The sequence below is a fragment of the Cervus canadensis genome, chromosome 19, assembly GCF_019320065.1.
Source record: "Cervus canadensis isolate Bull #8, Minnesota chromosome 19, ASM1932006v1, whole genome shotgun sequence".
NCBI lineage: Eukaryota > Metazoa > Chordata > Mammalia > Artiodactyla > Cervidae > Cervus > Cervus canadensis.
Window position 1 is genome coordinate 27,810,653 of NC_057404.1, and position 20,487 is coordinate 27,831,139.

The 20,487-nt window shown below is 36.7% G+C and overlaps 1 protein-coding gene and 1 non-coding gene across 2 annotated transcripts; one reads left to right on the forward strand and one right to left on the reverse strand.

The window, feature by feature from the left end:
• Positions 1–7,570: 7,570 nt before the first annotated feature.
• On the reverse strand, positions 7,571–7,677 carry LOC122422445. The gene has a single exon (XR_006263841.1). It is a non-coding gene; the product is annotated as a U6 spliceosomal RNA (small nuclear RNA).
• Positions 7,678–11,775: 4,098 nt separating this feature from the next.
• On the forward strand, positions 11,776–18,845 carry SPP1 (secreted phosphoprotein 1). Its single transcript, XM_043438610.1, has 7 exons — positions 11,776–11,922; positions 13,010–13,077; positions 13,199–13,237; positions 15,626–15,706; positions 16,256–16,297; positions 17,084–17,389; positions 18,092–18,845. Exons 2-7 carry the CDS (start codon positions 13,024–13,026, stop codon positions 18,410–18,412), a joined length of 843 nt encoding a protein of 280 aa, XP_043294545.1. The 5' UTR covers positions 11,776–11,922; positions 13,010–13,023; the 3' UTR covers positions 18,413–18,845.
• The last annotated feature ends 1,642 nt before the right edge of the window (positions 18,846–20,487 follow it).

Genomic DNA, 20,487 nt, shown 5'->3' on the forward strand with positions numbered 1-20,487 from the left:
AAGGAAATGGCAACCCACTCCAGTATTCTTGCCTGGAGAATCCCATGAATGGAGGAGCCTGGTAGGCTACAGTCCACGGGGTCGCAAAGAGTCGGACACGATTGTGCTGTTCAGTAGATCGTTGTTGTTTATCCATTTTGTATATGGTAATGTGCATCTGTTAATCTCAAATTCCTAATTTATCCCCCTCCCTTTTTCCCTTTGGTAACCATAAATTTTTTTCTGTCTGTGACTCTATTTCTGTTTTGTAAATAAGTTCATTTGTATGATTTTTTAGATTCTACATATAAGTGGTACTAGGTCCATCCTTATTGCTGCAAATGGCATTCTTCCACTCTTCTTCATGGCTGAGTAGTACTCTATTGTGTGTGTGTGTGTGTGTGTGTGTGTGTGTGTACCACAGAAGATACCTTTTTACTTGAACTGAGACTGGTGCTCTGATCTCCATTTTTAGTGATTTTCTGCCCATCTAGAATCTAAGCAGTCTTAGAACTAGAAGAGAGCCACAAGGAAAGAACTACCCTTCCTTCTCTCAATGCCCTGCCCTGTTACCATTTCTCTTCCAGGTACTTGGGAGATTCTAGGACTATAACAATAGTGTTAGATTGGGAAATGCTATCTTTAATAGAGGTCTCCTCTTTATCTTTTGGGATTCCTTCTACCTATTTTTTTTCAAATAAAATTTTTTATTAGCTGAACAGTATATACAATCCACATTTTAAAATTCTATTGACTAGATTAGTGTTTTTAAGCATTTGGTACTAAATTATGTTGCTTCAAGGCAACTAAAATTAATATTTATAAGCCCAAATATATAATGACATTTTCTCATTTTCTATTTTTCTGCTAAATTTACTCAAATATGTATAATTTTTATTCATTTCATAGCATTTTCCCAAGATCTCTCAAATATTTATTATATATTTTTATGTTTCATGGATTTTTTGTTTAAAAAGGAAAAAGACTCCAATCCTTCCTATGAAAGAGCTACACACAGACAGCTTTATGTTCACACATAGCTGGTACAGTGGAATAAAATTTAATTGAATTTATTTCCCAATCCTAGTTCTCTTGCTCATGTGGTTAACACTCAGGAGAGAAGATAGGACCACCAGAAATAAGTCAGTTGCCCAATTTAATGAAAATACTATGAAAGTAAAATATATTTTAGGAAAATAGACTTCCTGTGTATATGATTCTTGTCTTTTTCCTTAAAAAGAAGTTAAATGCTTTCATTAATTTACATCCCCAAGCATTCAAAGATTATGAGGTTTAAATCAAAGTGTGTCTCTTTCATCTTTCTAAATTCAGAATACTATCACCTCTAAAATACAAACTAGATCCTTAAGTGACCAAGCTTGATGAAGCAAGATATAAGTCTGAAATCTTACTAGAGGTTAAGACACCACAATTTCACTTGTGTCTGAACCAACTCCACATAAACAAAAATAAAGTGAAACCCCAGCCTGAGACATTCTGGCACTGTCTAAAAGCGGGAAAAGGCTGCTCTCCTGACCCCAACCTCCACTTCCTCCCAACCTAGACGAGTGGGTGTACCAGCTCTGCTGAGATGCCATATGCCACCTCTTTCACTGCCCCACTAAGAACTCTGGCTAAGCTATGATCCACAGACCAAAAGACCACTACGGTTTGGGGAATATCAGTGAAATATACAGGAAAGTGTCAAAACTCCAGCTCCCAACCATAGACAGTTTCTAACTTAATCTACCGTTTCCTCTAATTATGGTCATCTCTACAGTGGGAACCATGGTAAAATGTTTTAAAACTCTTCAAGTTTCCTCGAACTTACCACTTACACAATATTTAATCTGGTAAAAGGCAACTAAAACTAAAATCAATCTATAAATACATTCCTAGCAGGGAAGAGAAGTCATCCAAAACCTTCAGAGGATATGACTTCAAGTCCTCAAATATAACTAGGTAAGTTGATTTTAATTTCATCCCTACTTGCCCACCCACCCCTTGATGAACACAAGGCCCAAAAGCAAAAGGTACCCAAACGACACTAATTAGTCATCTAATTAAGAAATAAAAGCAAATGATACTGTGTGAATAGTCAGAAGTTCCAATATCAATTTATTATTTATTGGGCGATAACTGTAGCCTCTCTCTTTTCACAGGCAAACTAACTGAATATTTAATAGAGCTTGCAGTATAGTCAACAAAGACCTCAGGTTCCCTGGTTTCCAACATCAGACTCTATTCACTAAAACCTGTACCAAGGCTAATCCTCTTCTGTTAAAAGTGGGAAAAACAAAAATAGACAATCAAGAGAAACCTGTTAACTTAATCACTTAAAATATCTACTGATACTATACATCATCTCCTTTTAGAACTGATGTACTTAATGTATAAAGTAATTAACTCCAATTTTAATAGATGAGAATTTCACAAGGACTAATTCAGTGTTTTAGAAATGGGGAATCAAAAATGAATAGAAATTTAAATAAATAGAAATTATAAAATAGAAATCATATATGTGTAATATGTACATGTGAGTTATGGTACCACAGTTTAAATCCAAACTCATGTGTCTAATGATCTGGCACACAGATGCTAACATTCAAAAACTATGGATTGAGAATTATGATGTGTACAGAGTTGCATTAATTAATGTTACACCTGTTACTGTAACAGATAACTGGGGTATATGGTAACAGAAACAAGTTTCTCCTTCATACAGTATCCAATACCAGGGTCCCTAGTCAACCGACAGTTCAAGCTATCTCCTCCTTGGATTTCTGCCCTCCAAAAATGTTTCAGAGTTCTTTCCATTCAGCCAAATGGTGAAGAAGACTATGGAGGAGACATACTTAGTTTTGAGGCACTTGAGCTTGAATGTGAAACATACAACTTTATTTCCCATTCCACTGGCAACAGCTAGTCACTCAGCCACACCCAGCTGCAAGGAAGGCTGGGAAGTGTAGTTTCAGCTGGGCAGCTGCTTCCCAGCAACTACTTGAAGATTATGAATCTTCAGTGTAAAGCCAGCAGTTACTTACCACAACATTATGGTAGGTATATAAGTGCTTAGTCATTCAGTCATGTTGGACTCTGCAACTGTAGCCTGCCAGGTTCCTCTGTCCATGAGGATTCTCCAGGCAAAAATAGTGGAGTGGGTTGCCTTGCTCTCCTCAGGTAACAGTTCAGTTCGGTTGCTCAGTCATATCCGACTCTTTGCGACCTCATGGACCGCAGCATACCAGGCTTCCCTGTCCATCACCAAGTCCCAGAGCTTGCTCAAACTTATGTCCAGTCAGTCAGTGATGCCATCCAACCATCTCATCCTCCTGCCTTTCTCCTCCTGCCTTCAATCTTTCCCAGTATTAGGGTCTTTTAGAATTAGTCAGTTCTTCGCATCAGGTGGCCAATTTATTACAGTTTCAGCTTCAGTATCAGTCCTTCCAATGCATATTCAGGACTGATTTCCTTTAGGATTGACTGGTTTGATCTCCTTGCTGTCCAAGGGACTCTCAAGAGTCTTCTCCAACACCACAGTTCTAGAGCATCAATTCCTCAGCACTCAGCTTTCTCTATGGTCCAACTCTCACATCCATACATGACTATTAGAAAAATCATCACTTTGACAATATGGACTTTGTCAGTAAAGTAATGTCTCTGCTTTTTAATATGCTGTATAGATTTGTAACAGCTTTTCTTCCAAGGAGCAAGCATCTTTTAATTTCATGGCTGCAGTCACCATCTGCAGATTTTGGAGCCCAAGAAAATAAATTCTGTCACTGTTTCCATTGTTTCCCCATCTGTTTGCCATAAAGTGATGGGACTGCCATAAAGTGATGGGACTGGATGCCATGATCTTAGTTTTTTGAATGTTGAGTATAAAAGTACTAAATGTAGTAAGACATAAGGCTAACTATGAAATATGCCTGTCTAGATTTTTGGTCCCTGTCAAAATATGATGAGTGATTCACTCAAAATTTAGCTAATGAAAAAAAACTAATATTTAAGGTCATCATATTAAGTATGGGCTTCCCAAGTGGCACTGGTGGTAAAGTACCCGCCTGTCAACACAGGAGACAAAAAAGATGTGGGTTCAATCCCTGGGTCAGAAAGATCCCCTGGAGAAGTGGGTTGCATGGCAGCCCACTCCAGTATTCTTGCCTGGAGAATCCCATGGACAGAGGAGCCTGGCAGGCTACAGTCCAAAAGTCAAAAAGAGTCAGACACAACTGAAGCAACTTAGCACACACACATGCAATGATATTAACCCACAATCAGTAATCATTGAACTGCTGACTCACAACAGTACGAGATTACGAGAGACATACTAACCTTCTATCACATTGTGTGGCTCATGACTATACCATGATTTAGCTGCATAGCATATGTGGAAAAATAAAGCTTTACATTTTTATTAGATTTGAACCTATTAACAAAAATGTTATTTACCCTCTAAAGGATTTCTCATCAATATCATTGTAACTTACAGCTTCTGCTGTATGCTTATTTGTTTTTTTTTTTCAATGAAGATTGGTCAAAGTTGAATGCTTATAATTTTGATTCACATCTTAGAAGTTAGTCTCTCAAAACTACAATTCAAAAAGATACATATATACCTACGTTCACAGCAACACTATTCACAATAGCCAAAACATGGAAGCAACCTAAATGTCCATCTGTAGATGAGTGGATAAAGATGTGGTACATATATACAATGGAATACTACCCAGCCATAAAAAAATGAATAATGCCATTTGAAGCAACATGGATGGACTTAGAGATTATCACACTAAGTAAATTAGAAAGAGAAAGACAAATACCATATGATATCACTTACATGTAGAATATAAAATATGACACAAATGAACCTACCCATGAAACAGAAACAGACTCACAGAGAACAGGCTTGTTGTTGCCAAGGGAGAGGGAGGAAGGGGCGATTGGGAGTTTGGGGTTAGCAGATAAAAACCATTACACAGAGAATGGATAAACAGGGTCCTACTGTATAGCACAGGGAATAATACTCAATATCCTGTCACAAGCCATAATGAAAAAGAATTTTTAAAAAAGAATGCATAAATGTATGCATAACTGAATCACTTTGCAGTACAACAGAAATTAATACAACATTGTAAATCAACCATAGTTTGTTTTTTTTTAATAAAAAGATGGTAAACATCAATTCCTCCTCCGTATTGTATTCCAGAGTCTTCTAGAAGTCTTCCTACCCAAAATTGTAGAACTAACCACTCACTCCTCTGGGCCTTTACTTAACCCTAAACATATTACATTCAAAGTTTTTGTAAAGAGTGAATATAATCATGTATATAGAAGTGACTGCACAGCAGATGTCTTCTATTATAATTAACTGAAAAATTAAGGTCATAACACTGAATTCATAGATTGTTAAGCATATTAGACATAATATATACTTTCAAATCTAGTACATTATAGGTGTTCCACAAAAACCTATATAATTCCCTTTCTTATTATTTTGAATAGCTCTCCTTTTAATGAACAAAGGCAGAAACTCTGGGATTACTCTTTGTTACTATAGAAAAGATAAATTACAGGGAAGTATTTCTCACAGTAAAAACAAGCAGAAATTTGCTAAGCATGAAATGGGTGAAAAGAGGAGAGGAATAGGTCACAAACTTTGATTCTTGAATAATTTCATCACGTACAAAGTGAAATTAATAGGTTTCTAAACCATTCTTATCCACAGATGCTTGAAAATAAAGAGGATATGAGTGTGGGAAAGGAAAATCTAAAAACATCACCAGATTATGCAGAAGCCTGATGTTCCTGATCTGTTTGGCAATGAAATTGCCTCCTAAAACCACAGAGGGCATCTTCCAGGAAAGAAACAAGACAACCTTTTCAGTTACTTTGTCCTTGATCTCCTATTCTTGGTGTAAAAGAATCTGAAAGAAATTCACATGACCCATATTGAGAAAAATGCCTCTAGAAAACTCATTTTGGGGGAGGTAAGAATATAAAATTCTCAGACCATCAAAGATTGACTCATGAGAGTCATATGTTAGGAGTTATTTCTCTACTCTTTAAAAATTAAAGGTTTTACTTTTATTAATATTATAAAATTATTATATAAATTTTTATCCATGATTTAAAATATAGCAAAAAATACATGATAGTTTACTAAAAAACACCTTGAAGACTCTTCAACTTTTCACATCAGGGATTCTTTGTGTTTAAGTCTTCCCTTTTTACTGATGGACCTATTTGCAGGGCAGGAATAGAGATGCAGACATAGAGAACAGACGTGTGGACACAGCAGAGGAAGGAAAGAGTGGGATGAATTGAGAGAGCAGCATTGATACATACACACTACAGTGGGTAAAACAAATAGCTAGTGAGAGGTTTGCTGAATAACACAGGGAGCTAGCCCAGTGCTCTGTGACAACCTAGAGAGGGGGATGAGGGGCAGGGTAGGAGGGAGGCTCAAGAGGGAAGCAATATATGTATACTTACGGCTGATTCACATTGTTATATGGCAGAAACCAACACAGCATTGCAAAGCAATTATACTCCAATTTAGAATAAATTTTTAAAAAATCTTCTTTTTCTGGTTTTTAACCTGAACTTCTCTTACAATCTTGACACCATCTCTATTTTGAAAAACTGTTTGTTTTTTCTATTGCTTTGGCAATATTTTATTACTCATGGGACTATAAAAAAACAAAATTGCAAACTCTTAGAGCTGAAACTGATATTAAAAATCATCTCAATTAACTTTATCAAGAAACCTGAGATCCGGACAAGTTAAAGAGCTTGGCAAGAACCTCTTAGAGAATGAAAGAGGGGGCTGGCTCTTCAAAGTCTGCAATAGCATTTTTAAATGTATATATAAGTTGTTCTGAGGACCCAGCAGTTGTGCAGCTCTCTGGAGCTAACAGTAAAATTAAGTTAGTTGCAGCCCCCATAGGTGTAAGCATTATTAGTGTTCCTTCATTCACTGTTGCCCATTTACTGAGTCCTAGCAGGAAAATGCAGATGCAAACATGAATAAGATCCATATGGACTCAAGCATAGCACCCATGCATTGTTTTGATAAACAAGAATTATATGTTCAGAATTAGGTGCTATGGATGGAGAGTTGATTGCTTACTCATTAACAATTTATTGAATATTTATTTACTCTATAACAATTCTATGGGTCTAAAATGAAACTTTTTTAAGTGACACTACTATTTATTGATAGACTATTTTTTAAGGAGCTGAGTTTTGTTGGCTAATTTATTGAGCAATAGGATACAAAGTTTGGGGGATTTTTTTTTGTATTTCTGAAATATTCTAATTTCATGTCTGAACTTTCAAAAAAACTTCAAACGAGTTCCTTTTTATGGCTGAGTAATATTCCATTGTATGTATGTACCACAACTTCTTTATCCATTCATCTGTTGGTGGACATCTAGGTTGCTTCCATGTCTTGGCTGTTGTATACAGCGCAGCAATGAACATTGGAGTACATGTGTCTTTTTCAATTATAGTTTTCTCAGGGTGTATGTCCAGTAATGGGATTGCTGGGTCATATGGTAGCTTTATTCCTAGTTTTTATTTTATTTTTTTAAATATGGAATGCTTCACGAATTTGCGTGTCATCCTTGCGCAGGGGCCATGCTAATCTTCTCTGTATCGTTCCAATTTTAGTGTATGTGCTGCCGAAGCGAGCACTATTCCTAGTTTTTAAGTACTAGCCATACTGCTCTCCATAGTGGCTATGTCAATTTACATTCCCACCAACAACGCCAGAGAGTTCCCTTCTGAGTCAGTTATAGTGAGGTGGATGAACCTACTGCCTGTTATACAGAGTAAAGTAAGTCAGAAAGAGAAACACAAATATCATATACTAGCGTATACATATAGAGTCTAGAAAAATAGTACTGATGAACCTATTTGCAGGATAGGAAAGATCCAGACATAGAGAACAGACTTGTGGACACAGTGGGGGAAGAAGAGAGTGGGACACATTGAGACGGCAGCCTTGAAACACATACACTACCATATGTAAAGCAGATAGTTAATGGGAAGTTGCTATTCTTCTACCCGGTGCTCTGTGACAACCTAGAGGGGTAGGATGGGGGAGGGGGAAGGTTCAAGAGGGAGGGGATATATGCATACTTATGGCTCATTCATGTTGTATGGCAGAAGCCAACAAAATATCATAAAGCAATTCTCCTTCAATTAAAAATAAATTTTAAAAAACCCTTATCATCAACCCTGTTTCCCTCCCTCTAATAAATAATTCCCTTCTTCCCTAGACAACATATGAGTAAATGATTGAATAGTAGGCTTCCAATTAAATATAATTCCCAACTTTTCAACGACAGATAGCAATGGCACAAGATCAGCGTTTTATCTGAAGCTTTACTCAAGGGAAAAAATATTTACAGAGCTGAAAAAGTCAAAATTGTTGATTATACTTAGTAAAATATAATTACAAATATCCAAATAAACTAGAAGTCAATATAATAAAGTCCACCAAAACAGGTGGACACAAATTTTCTTATATGAAAATTTTCACGTAATTTGTGGGGGAAAAAACATAATGTTTTTTATGCCTCCATACATCCTCTTACACGGTTTATATTTTATGATCACAACTCACTCTTCATTTCAGTTTATCACTAAACTTATTCCCTTTCTGGATACAAGATTTACAAGGAATTTGATCATGTTGACCTTTTGATTATAACAACCAAGGATTAAACTAATTCAAGAATGGAAATAGTGTGGAAATGTTACAGATCAAGCCTCTCTGATTCAAGTCATTTAACATGCTAATTCTGACAGCTGGAAAATCTTACTCCGAAAAAAAAAAAATTAAGTGTCAGCAGCATGTCTGATTATGAAAAGCTGGAAGCAGGAGTCTCTTCAAAAATCAGAATGGGGCTCCCTCAGTGTCTCAGTGGTCAAGAACCCGCCTGCCAATCTAAGAGACGCAGGTCCAACGAATCCTCTGCGCCACCTCTATTGATTGAGCCTGTGTTCTACAGCCGGGGGAGCTACAACTACTGAAGCCTGAGAACTCTGGAGCCCGCGCTCGGCAACAAGAGACGCCACTGCGATGTGAAGCCCAGGCACTACAACCAGAGAAAAGCCCAGCAGCAACCAAGACCCACCTCGGCCAAAAACAAAATAAATAAGTAAAATTATTCAAAACAGTTAGAATGACGCACTATACATCTCATACTTTGCAGAACCGTCTCTACCACAAACCATTTTATCCTCTCTGAACATGCCAGACGTGTTCCTTAACCATGAATTCACAAGCCTTTACTCTGAGTGAGCCTTGCGATCAGTAACCTCTTGAGCGAGGGTGAAAAACAGGGAAGGAGTCCACAGGGTACACCTGGGGTTGCCGAAGACAACACAGCAGAAAAGAATGTTTTTCTTCTCTTGGCCTCTGTGTCCCCTGTTAATGTGTGACGGGTCATTGTTGGGAAATATATCCTCACCTGACATTCCAAGAAATGGAGGGCCTCACGGTTGTTTTATGGCTCAGTCATTAAATGCATGAACGTTCCATCCTGCCGCAAATCACTGACGCAGCCGGACTGTGAAGTCCTTCTCAGAAACGCTGCCACCGTGTGGTAATTGGGAGCTATGACCGGAAGAGCCGTGTGGGTCATATGGTTCATCTCAAGATGGCTGGGCGCCAGCAGAATCTATTCCTATAACTTCCTAACTTCCTATTAAATCATTCCCGTGGGCACAGAGTAAACCATACTGAATCCTGTGGAAATCTTGGGGATTTTTTTAGAATGTGTGAGCTTCCCTCTGCTACATTGACAATATGACAGTTATGTGGGTAATGTGTTTAAAGGGAAACAACAGTTTTTAAGAGCAGAAATAAGAAATCTGTTTTTGCAACTTTATAACCTATGTGTTTTATATTTTATAGAGATAGCTGCCATTTGAGTTGTTAAAATGTGTGCTTAGAACCCACAAATCAAAAACATCAATGTATTTGAAATGCATCCAATTTAAAAGAGCCATATTCCACCTTCTCCCCACCCTCAGTCCGCCACCAAATATCTACAAATCTATGATTTAATCAATTAAATTTTGATTTTTTAAAAATTATCTTTGATTAAATAATCAGAAAATTATTTAATTAATGTTTATATTAAAAGCAAAATTGGGGGGACGTCTCTGGTGACCCGGCATCTAAGACTCCACACTCCCAATGCAGGGGGCCTGGGTTTGATCCCTGATTAGAGAACTAGATCCCAATGCCACAACTAAGAGATCCCACATGCACCTAGGACCTGGTGCTGCCAAATAAAAGTTTTCTAAAAAGCAATTTTGGTAAATAGGCGCTGACATCTTACATAGGGCCATTTATAATAAATAGGCCATTATAATAAATAGGGTCATTTATCTTTACTCTCACTTTTTACATGATTCTTACAATGGAAGTGTGAGATAATAGTACAATCTCTATTTCACATCTGAGAAAGGTAGATGAAGAGGTTAAGTAATCTTGAAACAGTATTAAATGTTTAAAATGAACTCAGAGCTCTGCTACCCCTAATTTCTGTTCCAATAGTCAACCTTCATCCATAATTTTCTTTCAAACACCTTTTAAATGCCCAGTAATGTTTTTTTAATATAGAATTTTTATTTTCTTATTCAGTAACCAATTTTATATATCCTGAGAGAAAAATTAGAAAATGACAATTAAGAAATCTAAGCCAGTCCTTCAGAGGAGTGCAAAGTATCCTGTTGACGTGCAGTTTAAAATTCTTATATCCGATCTTATTCCAATAAACCATTCCATTTAGAGTTAATACAAATCATGACTACCTTCTTTTCCTAACAATCTTAATAATTGTTAACATAAATACAGTGGTTAAAACATACAGGGCATTTGCAAATATGTGGTAGGTATTTTTAGTTTTACGCATTCTAATTCACTTAAATCTCTCAAAAACCCCACGAACTCTGCATTTGACAGACGAAGAAACAAGTATAGATAGGCTAAATGATTTGCCCAAGGTCACACAGCTAATTTGTGCAGAGCAGAATTCAAAGCCACATGCCGGTTCCTGAAACAGCACTTTCAAGCAGTAACCCTGCTCTCAGTCATAAGCTACTTTACTTCTGCCACAATGAAAATAAATTACCATTCTTTTATTTTATATAGCAGTTATCAGATCCATCAGCTCCAAATAATTCAAACCATGCAACAAAAATCCGTGTCCTTGAAAGTCATTGTGAATCCAATTTAATGAACGTGACTGGGGATTTTAATGTTTCTAATGCCGTTTGTCTAAATGACAAGCTGCTGCATACTTGAAACTCAAAATGAAGCTTAAGTAAATATGGAGGAAGGGTATCTGAACTCTTTGTATGTAGCTGAACAATAGCCTGGTACCTCTTAAATAAGTATAATTCTGTTGCATATGTCACATTAATCTGTTATTTAAACCAAAAGAAACAAAAATCTATTCTATTTAATTTTATCTAGGACTGATTTAGACAATATTTTCTTCTAACTCAGAAATAAACTCTTTTCCCTCTCCATATGTCTTCCTGGGCCCTCTAAATGCCCTTCCAGGATGCTGAGAGTCAGTGCTATGAACGAAAAAGACAGTTAATGATATTGTACATAAGTAATGTTTTAACTGCAGGGTAGTGGGTGTTTGCGTGCGTGTGCGCGTGTGTGTGTGCATGTGTTTGTTCTGTGACCACAAAACCAGAGGGGGAAGTGTGGGAGCAAGTGGGCTGGGTAATGGCAAAACGCCTCATGACACATCTCCCCGCCCCCCGTGTAGGTGGAGAGCATCTGGAGCAGCCTTTAAATTCTGCGAGATCCTGGTTGTCAGCAGCAGGGAGAGCAGGCCAGGAGGGCAGCAGTGAGCACTGCATCAGCATCACAGGGGACTGGACTCCTCTCTGCCGCCGCAGACCAAGGTAAGCCTGCAGTTTGCTACATGACCCCTGTCCCCTCTGTGCACTGCCTCATTTCATTGGCAAGGTCAATTTGTAAGGAAAAGAGTATAATGGTAAACGCTGTTAATCAGACTTAAGTTGTTCTTGTCTTCTGAATATGCATGCCAGATCCAGGGCGGATGTCCTGCAGGAAAGGTGGCCGGTTATTTTGAAAGACAGTCGAATATAAAACTTAAAAATATTTCCATGCAGTCCTCAAAAGAACTGAAACTACTTTTTTCAGTCAGGAAATAAAAGAAAAATTCTATGCCCCTTTGGAATGATTGAATATACATCATTTTAAATGGATAGATGACCATGGGACATTTAAAAGGAAAATCCTTTTTAGTATTCATATAAGCTGATGTTAATGCTAATTTTTAATGATTTGATTTATCCCTCTTTCAAGGGAAAAAACCCTTTCTGAATATTTTCACCTCTGTATTTAGCTATTAAAATTTCACCAAAATATCTATATGATACTGTTTAGACTTACAAATAGAAAAGCTGTTGACTTCAGTGTTTTCATTTTCATTTCAAACTTCTAGAATACCTTGACTAACTTTAGAGACAGCTTCATCTCACCTAAGTATTACCTTTTAAATAATTTAAGTTGAAAATCACATTTGAAATGCATGTTGGAAAATGGAGACAGCAAGTTTCTCTTTCTTATTTTTATTTTCTCTCTTTGTGTTTTTCTTCTCTGAAAAATAAATATTCTCATTCTTGCTTTATTATTTTAATTCAATTACTGCTGATCTGTTTTTAGGTTTAGATGGCTGGAGCTATCAAGTAGTCATGGTGTAATCTCTGAAATCCTAAATGTTAAAGTTGAATAAATATAGACTTGTAAAATTCCTCTCTCCCTTGCCTAATAGTGAGAGATGGAAAATAGAGGTGGCAGTACAAATATTAACTCGAAAGATCATAATATTAAAAAGAAATTTGTCAAGTCTTTCCACACAAAATACATATTTATTTGTGGTGATTTTGTATTGTGGTAGCCTAAAAAAGCATCACTGTTTTGACCTTAGAAAAGATAAAATATTTCTTACAAAATATTTTGCAGGAAAAATCATTATCATGAGAATTGCAGTGATTTGCTGCTGCCTCTTGGGCATTGCCTCCGCCCTTCCAGTGAGTACCACTGAATCTTTTTTGAAAAAAAAAAAAGTCCTTATAATAAATGAATTGTCTGTTTCAATGTTGCTAGGAACACATTCACACTGTAATCTTTCTTCACCTTTCTATTTCAAAGGTTCAACTGACCAATTCTGGCAGCTCTGAGGAAAAGCAGGTAAGCATCTTTTTGGTTTATTATATAGTTATTTATGCAACTGCTGCAAGATGTACTACAAACATATGACAATTTTACTTATTTGCACAGTCAAACAAAATAACCGATAAGTATTTATTGGGTGCCTGTTCTGGTTCTAGTGCAGTACCAAGCATAGAATTGCTTTTAATTAATACAGCCTCTTAAAACTAAACTAGATTTCTTAATACAATAAAATGATGCTTTACGTCAATCATTTCTATAAAATGAGTTCTGTGAAGTTGTGTGACTCTTGTTTCCATGAGTCAACCTAGTTCTAGAAGTAAAAAAATCCATCTTTCACTTTACTTAATGGCAAGCTAAGTTTAAAATTCACTTCACGTATTGGAGAGTTGGCATAACCATAATATTCACAGTATCTCTGAAGATATTTGCTAAGAAACCCATTGTCTTAAAAAAAAAAGTACATTTATGCTGTTTGTATCTATTGTGCTTATCAGATGACTTTAGGTTTTTCTAACCAAACATAAGACCAAATCAAACTCTTCATAATTATTCCACCCAGCACCATAGATGTACCTGTCCCTCCACAATAGGTGAAACCATGCCAGCCAAACAACAAACGGGTATTGTCCCAAGGAGCTTGGACAAAAAGGCACACAGGGTTCAATCCCAGATAAATAGAATAAAGGCCAATATAGAGCTGTCTGAGGTCACTGCAGTTAGATTGCTCAATGAAGATGTTAGGAGAAGTGCTGCAGGGGGTGTTTGGATATGCAAATGGGCATGTGTAGTGTGTCTGTTTTCCAACTGATCTAATAACACAAGTATTGAATCACAATAATAAGCCAGAAAATTAACATTTCCAGAGAAAATAGAGGTCACGCTCTTCGAGGCAAGAATTAGTGCCTTTTTAATAGAATAAAATATGGCACATGAAGCTATGGCAGTGTAAGTGGTTAAATGTTACTTAAGAGATAAGTGGAGAGCAGAACCTTCTAGAATCCTAGAAATGTAGAGCTAGTTGGAAGTATGGAAAGTCTACAAAGAGACACCCCTGAAGATGAAAACACTGGTTATCTATGAATGATATAATTACTGAGCAATTTTAGTTTGTTTTTCTTATCTGTATGTTCTTCATATTACTTTTTAAAAATTATAAACTTATAAATACAGATAAAGCCTGATTACATATATCATCAGAAAAATATATTAATTATATATCAATTATAACATATTTGTGTAAATATAATATGTATTTATATAAATATATATTTTAAAGAAAAAATAGGGAAGCTTTGAACTCATCTACAGGAGTACTATTCACATTTTTTAAAGAAAGCCCTTCTTTCAGCAAAAACCTTCATAGAAGTCCAATATGAAACTGCTCTGGTTAGAGCCAGACATGGGGAAGCCCCAAGTGCTACTGACTAGTTTCCTTCCTTTCTTCCGCTCCTTGGCTGTGAAAGAATTCTTGGAGCCCCTACGGTGGCTCTTCCCAATGACAGAGATGTGAAGTGATTGCCCTGGGTCATGCAGCCCACTAGATGACACTTATTCAGAGCAATTTCCACTCCTCTGCACCAGCATCTTATTGCCATTTTCCAGATAAATAATTTGGCTGAGTGAAAGATCATTCCATTCATGTCTTTGGCAACTTACATCAAGAAAACTTTTATGCAGTGGTGTTGATATTATATTTCTGCACTGTCCACTAAGGTAGCCATAAACACATGTGACTATTGGACAGTCACAATGTAGCTAGTGCCAGAGAAGATAGTTTTCTTTATTAACTTAAATAGACCAGTGCTAATTAAGGGCACCTCTGATTTAGTTGTGTTTCATCTGAGGAATTTCAGCTATCAGACATAGAACAGGAAGGCAGTGTATCATCAGTGTGAGGAGCCACTGGATTTAAACCCTGGCTCTGCTACTTACTGTCACTGAATTTTATTGTGGGCTTCCCATCTGGTGGCTCAGTTGCTAAAGAATCTGCCCACAGTGCAGGAGACCTGGGCTTGATCCCTGGATCAGTCAGGAAGATCCCCTGGAGAAAGGAATGTCTATCCACTCCAATATTCTTGCCTGGAGAATTCCGTGGACAGAGGCTGAAGGAATAATAGTAATAATGATGAGACTCATCTCAGGATTAAATGAATTAGTATTTATAAGTCACTTTGATAGTGTGCCTGGCTTACAGTAAGTGTTATGTAAAAGTCTGTTAAATGAATCTATCAGAAAGAATAAATTATGAAAGACATCACTAAGGTTCTAATTGACTAAATAATGCATATTATGCTTATCTGTCAAGATTGGGGAAGAACAGTTATTTCAGCTTATCACTTAGAGGCCCCTGTTTCTTAAAAAAAATAATAATAATAATGACAAATATGTAACTCTCTTTTGTAGCTTAACAACAAATACCCAGATGCTGTAGCCACATGGCTAAAGCCTGACCCATCTCAGAAGCAGACTTTCCTAACACCACAGGTATTTTTCATTTTAATTAACTCTAAATATTAAAATTCTCACAATTAAAGAACAACCACCACAAAAAATAGCCACCAAGCAGGCCATTTGGGCTGGTTAAATGGATCTTTCCTGCCTGGTGTGCTTCCCTGAGTTGGTAAAGAATCCGCCTGCAATGGCTTCCCTGGTGTCTCAGATGGTAAAGCATATGCCTGCAACGTGGGAGACCCAGGTTCAATCCCTGGGTCGGGAAGAGTCCCTGGAGAAGGAAATGGCAACTCATTCTAGTACTCTTGCATGGAAAAGTTCCATGGACTGAGGAGCTTGGTAAGGCTACAGTCCGTGGGGTCACAAAGAGTTGGACACGACTGAGCAACTTCACTTCACTTACCTGCCTGTTTGTAAATGTGAGCTTAGGACACCAACTGATCTGTTAGGTTGTCTTCCCGCTTAATCCTTCCACCAATGAGGCTAGAAAAATAAGACCTGCTTTGGGTGGAAAAAGCAAACTTTTGAATAAAAAAGTTAAGTCTGTATGATGTACACTGATTTGTGTCTTTTCTTCTTCAGAATTCTGTGTCCTCTGAGGAAACTGATGACAACAAACAAAATGTGAGTTTTCACTTTGATTCTGATGTCTGTTGTGCCTTAGACTCAGGAAGGCACTCTTTCTCCTAATGACATTGCCCAGGTTCAAATTCTGGCAAAACTCCATTAGCAAATCCTCCAGGAACTAGTTTTTATTGGGACTATTAATATATTTGCTGAGCAAAGGGATAAGTTAAATTTGCTTTCGTTAAGATTCTATTTGAAGATGCTAAGAATCTGTAAGAGAAGTTAGGTAAATGACCCAGGATATTTGCAAATCAGAAATGTAATAGACATTAACTGGTTAACTGAGCTGCAGTTTCTACACATGGATAAGAGAGTCACCTTTTGATTATCCAGGCTAATAGGGAGGTGATTTCAGTTTTGGGGTGTGCATTAATACATGGATTCTCTGATCCCCTGAGAATTCTCATTTCAAATAGAAAAGGTAATCTCACAATTATGTATCTGTATTTATTGGATCATTGAATTTGGTAAGTCAGTGTTTAATATGAACAAGGAAACACAGTGTCATTGATACAAATCTTGTAACTCATACATTTGGCTTGAAAATATCTATGAAAATAGTTTTTATGAGAAAGCAAGAAAGATGCCTTAGGATTCCATTTACCCTTGTGTTAAAGCGGAAATTGGAATAGGCTCACTTTAGCATTTAAAAGCCATTAAGTGCTTTGTTGTGAATACAAAGATTCTAAAACTAAATAAAGATAGTAAAATACTAATTCACTGTAAAGACTAAGGGAAAATAAAAACCCTGACACCCATTTTTCTGGCCGTCTTGATTTCTAGACCCTCCCAAGTAAGTCCAATGAAAGCCCTGAGCAAACAGACGACCTAGATGATGATGACGATGAAAACAGCCAGGACGTCACCTCTAATGACTCCGATGATACTGATAACACCGATGACTCTGACCATTCCAACGAGTCTCACCATTCTGATGAATCTGATGAAGTTGATTTTCCCACTGACATTCCAACAACCGCAGTTTCCACTCCACCTATCCCTACAGAAAACACAAATGATGGCCGAGGTGATAGTGTGGCTTATGGACTGAAGTCAAAATCTAAGAAGTTCCGCCGATCTAGCGTCCAGGTGAATCTTGAATAGACACATCAGATGGTTATGATTAGAGCCCAATTCTAGGAAACTAGAGTCTGCGTGCTCACTTATGCATTCATTCAGCAAGCATTATTACTTTATGATCACTGAATACAAAACCTTTTCCCACTTGGTTTTTGCGGTCAAGTCCACGTAACTTCTCCTTAATTTTGTTTCTCAATCACAATGCAATTTTTTCAAATCCTGCTTAAAAAGCACTTATTGTATTCACTTTTTTAAATTAAAAATGACTTTGGAAAAGAGTAATTATTTTCACAATATAGTGGTCATATCTTGAAGTTAAACACATAAGAACTGGAGAGTTGCAAATCACACTGACTTTATAGTCAAAGGATCTGGATATGGTGCATAGCCTTGCCATTTACTATTGACTTTACTTTTAGCTTTCGATTCATTTTCCCTTTATGTAAAACAGATAATGAGACATACCTCACAGATTTCCTCACATACATAATTCATGTACTTATTAAACTAAAGGAGATGACATAATGAAAGGACTTGGTTTTTTAAAAAGTAACATGCTAGTATTTTCTTTTCTTTTCCTTTTTTGCTTCAGCCAAATTTAGACATTTTTATAGAATACTTTGATGTGGAAGTTAGAAGGCATTAGAGAATTACAGTGCTTCCCTCCCTAGCTGTTCACTGAATTCTTCTCCTGTTTGTGCTGTGATTCAGAGTCCAGATGCCACAGAGGAGGACTTCACATCACATGTAGAGAGCGAGGAGATGCATGATGCACCCAAGAAGACGAGTCAGCTGAATGACCACAGCAAGGAAACCAACAGTAACGAGCTTTCCAAAGAACTCAAGCCAAAGGCCAAGGATGAGAGCAGCAAGCATTCCGATGTGATTGAGAGTCAGGAAAATTCCAAAGTCAGCCAGGAATTCCATAGCCTTGAAGACAAGCTAGACCTCGATCATAAGAGTGAAGAAGACAAACACCTGAAAATTCGCATTTCTCATGAATTAGATAGTACCTCTTCTGAGGTCAATTGAAAGGAGAAAATACCATTTCTTACTTTGCTTTTAGTAAAAAGAAAAGGATACATTAAAGCAGGGTGGGAGACAATATGAAGTGCATATTTCTCAGCTTAGTTGGTGAATGTATATGTGTGTAGATCTGGAAACAGGTCATGTTTTTGATCATTAGTTTAGTGTGTGGCTTCATAGTAACACCCTTATAAACTAAAAGCTTCAGGGTTTAGTCTATGTTCTTTCCACATAAAAAATGCAAACCATCACAGCATTTTAATGTTTGCTACCCTTTTATGAATAGAAATTTATGTAGAAGCAAACAAAATACTGTTACACACTTTTAAGAAAGAATATAAAATTTCATGTCACTATGATCTTTTGTTTTTTTAAATTAGTATATATTTTGTTGTGATTATTTTTGCTGGTGTGAATAAATCTTTTATGTTGAGTGTAATGAGAGTCTGGTGGTATCAGTTGTGTTTCTTATTTGGTTTCCTACAGTTGCCTAGCAATTATAAATGTAATCAGTTTAATTACATTAACATGCTGGACAAAATACAGAGCAATCTAAGACCTGCTGGGTCAATCATACAGCCACTGAGCTAAAGTTCCTGTCAAGGAAAGAAAGAGTCAAGCAGGGGCTGATATTCAATCAGGAACACTCCAACCATGCAGGGGTCCGTGGGTCACTTCCACTCGGTGAAAGCAACCTTTTTCTAGTGTTCACAAAGCTGATGCAAAAGTTAATAAGGGCTTCCCTAGTGGCTTAGTGGTTAAGAATCCTCCTGCTAATGCAGGGGACGTGGGTTCAATTCCTGATCCAGGGAGATCCCACATGCAGCCCGAGCACCACGACTACCGAGCCCACACACCTAGAGACTGTGCTCCACAACAAGAGAAGCCACCACAACAAGAAGCTCCCGCACTGCAACCAGGAATAGCCCCCGCTCCCCACAACTAGAGATGGCCTGCGTGCAACAACAAAGACCCAGCAGCCAAAAATAAATAAATCTTTTTTAAAAAACAAAAAGCTAATGAATGCCTAGATGCAACAACAAATAAATTTTATTGTTTCTTATCATTCTCCATTAATTCTCTCAATAAGTTTATTGCTTTCTTGCCCTTGGATGACAACTTGGTAGTTCCCATAGCTATTCTGATCATCTGTAGATATTGAACAAATAGTCCTTTTTTTTATTGGATAAAACCTAAATGCAGTTTCAGCTAATACTCAGAATTTTCAACTTCATTCAAAACTAAAAGTTCTGGAAATCTGAAGTGGAGCATGTGCCTTTATTTCATGCTTTGCTCCTCTGCTCTTCCTAAAACTAGAAATCCCATTGGAAAATTGTTAATTCTTTATTAAACAACTCTTCGGATAAAGTGGAAAATTTTAACTTGCAGAATTTCTAAAAAAGTGTTGTAATGAAATGTAAACTCAGTAGAGTACAGTTAAACTGGTGATCACAGAAAATTCATAGCCTTAAATTCTTGCAACAACAACAAAATAAAAGAATGAAAATAAATATATAAATATATTTAGTTCCCACCTTAAAAATTAGAAAAGAACAACAAAGGAAAAGAAAGAATAAGGAAGGACATAATAAAGTTAAAAGTAAAAGTAATGAGGTTGAAAACAGGAAAGCAACAGAAACTAATCAATCAAAATGCTGATTCTTTGTTAAAAAACCAAATCAGCACAACAGATAAACCACTAGCTGAACCAATAAAGGAAGAAAGGGAGAAAACACAAATAAGAAATAAAAACAAGGAGATAACCAAGGGCATGACAAAATTTTAAAAATCAAAAGTGACTTACTTTGCACAAGTCAAACAGAAAATCTAGGTGAATTGGATTATTTCCTAGGAAAATACAATTTACCAAAATTGACTTTGCTAATCATAGAAAACACAAATGGAAATTTTCTATAGTGGAAAAAGAAAAAGTTATCAAAGAACTATCTATAAAAACTAGGCCCAAATGATTTTACAGTGGAATTTTATCAAAACTTCAAAGACTAGATAATCTCAATACCATTTAAATTGTAGCAGAAAAGGAAAACTCTCAAATGACCTTTATAAAACAAGTATTACTT

What these genes read in the sequence shown, in the direction of transcription:
- SPP1 (XM_043438610.1), top strand. Translation starts at nt 13,024, where the DNA reads ATGAGAATTGCAGTGATTTGCTGCTGCCTCTTGGGCATTGCCTCCGCC. An exon ending in GCAGCTCTGAGGAAAAGCAG is followed by an intron (nt 13,238 to 15,625) that starts GTAAGCATCTTT and finishes TCTCTTTTGTAG; the next exon opens with CTTAACAACAAATACCCAGA. An exon ending in TCCGCCGATCTAGCGTCCAG is followed by an intron (nt 17,390 to 18,091) that starts GTGAATCTTGAA and finishes GCTGTGATTCAG; the next exon opens with AGTCCAGATGCCACAGAGGA.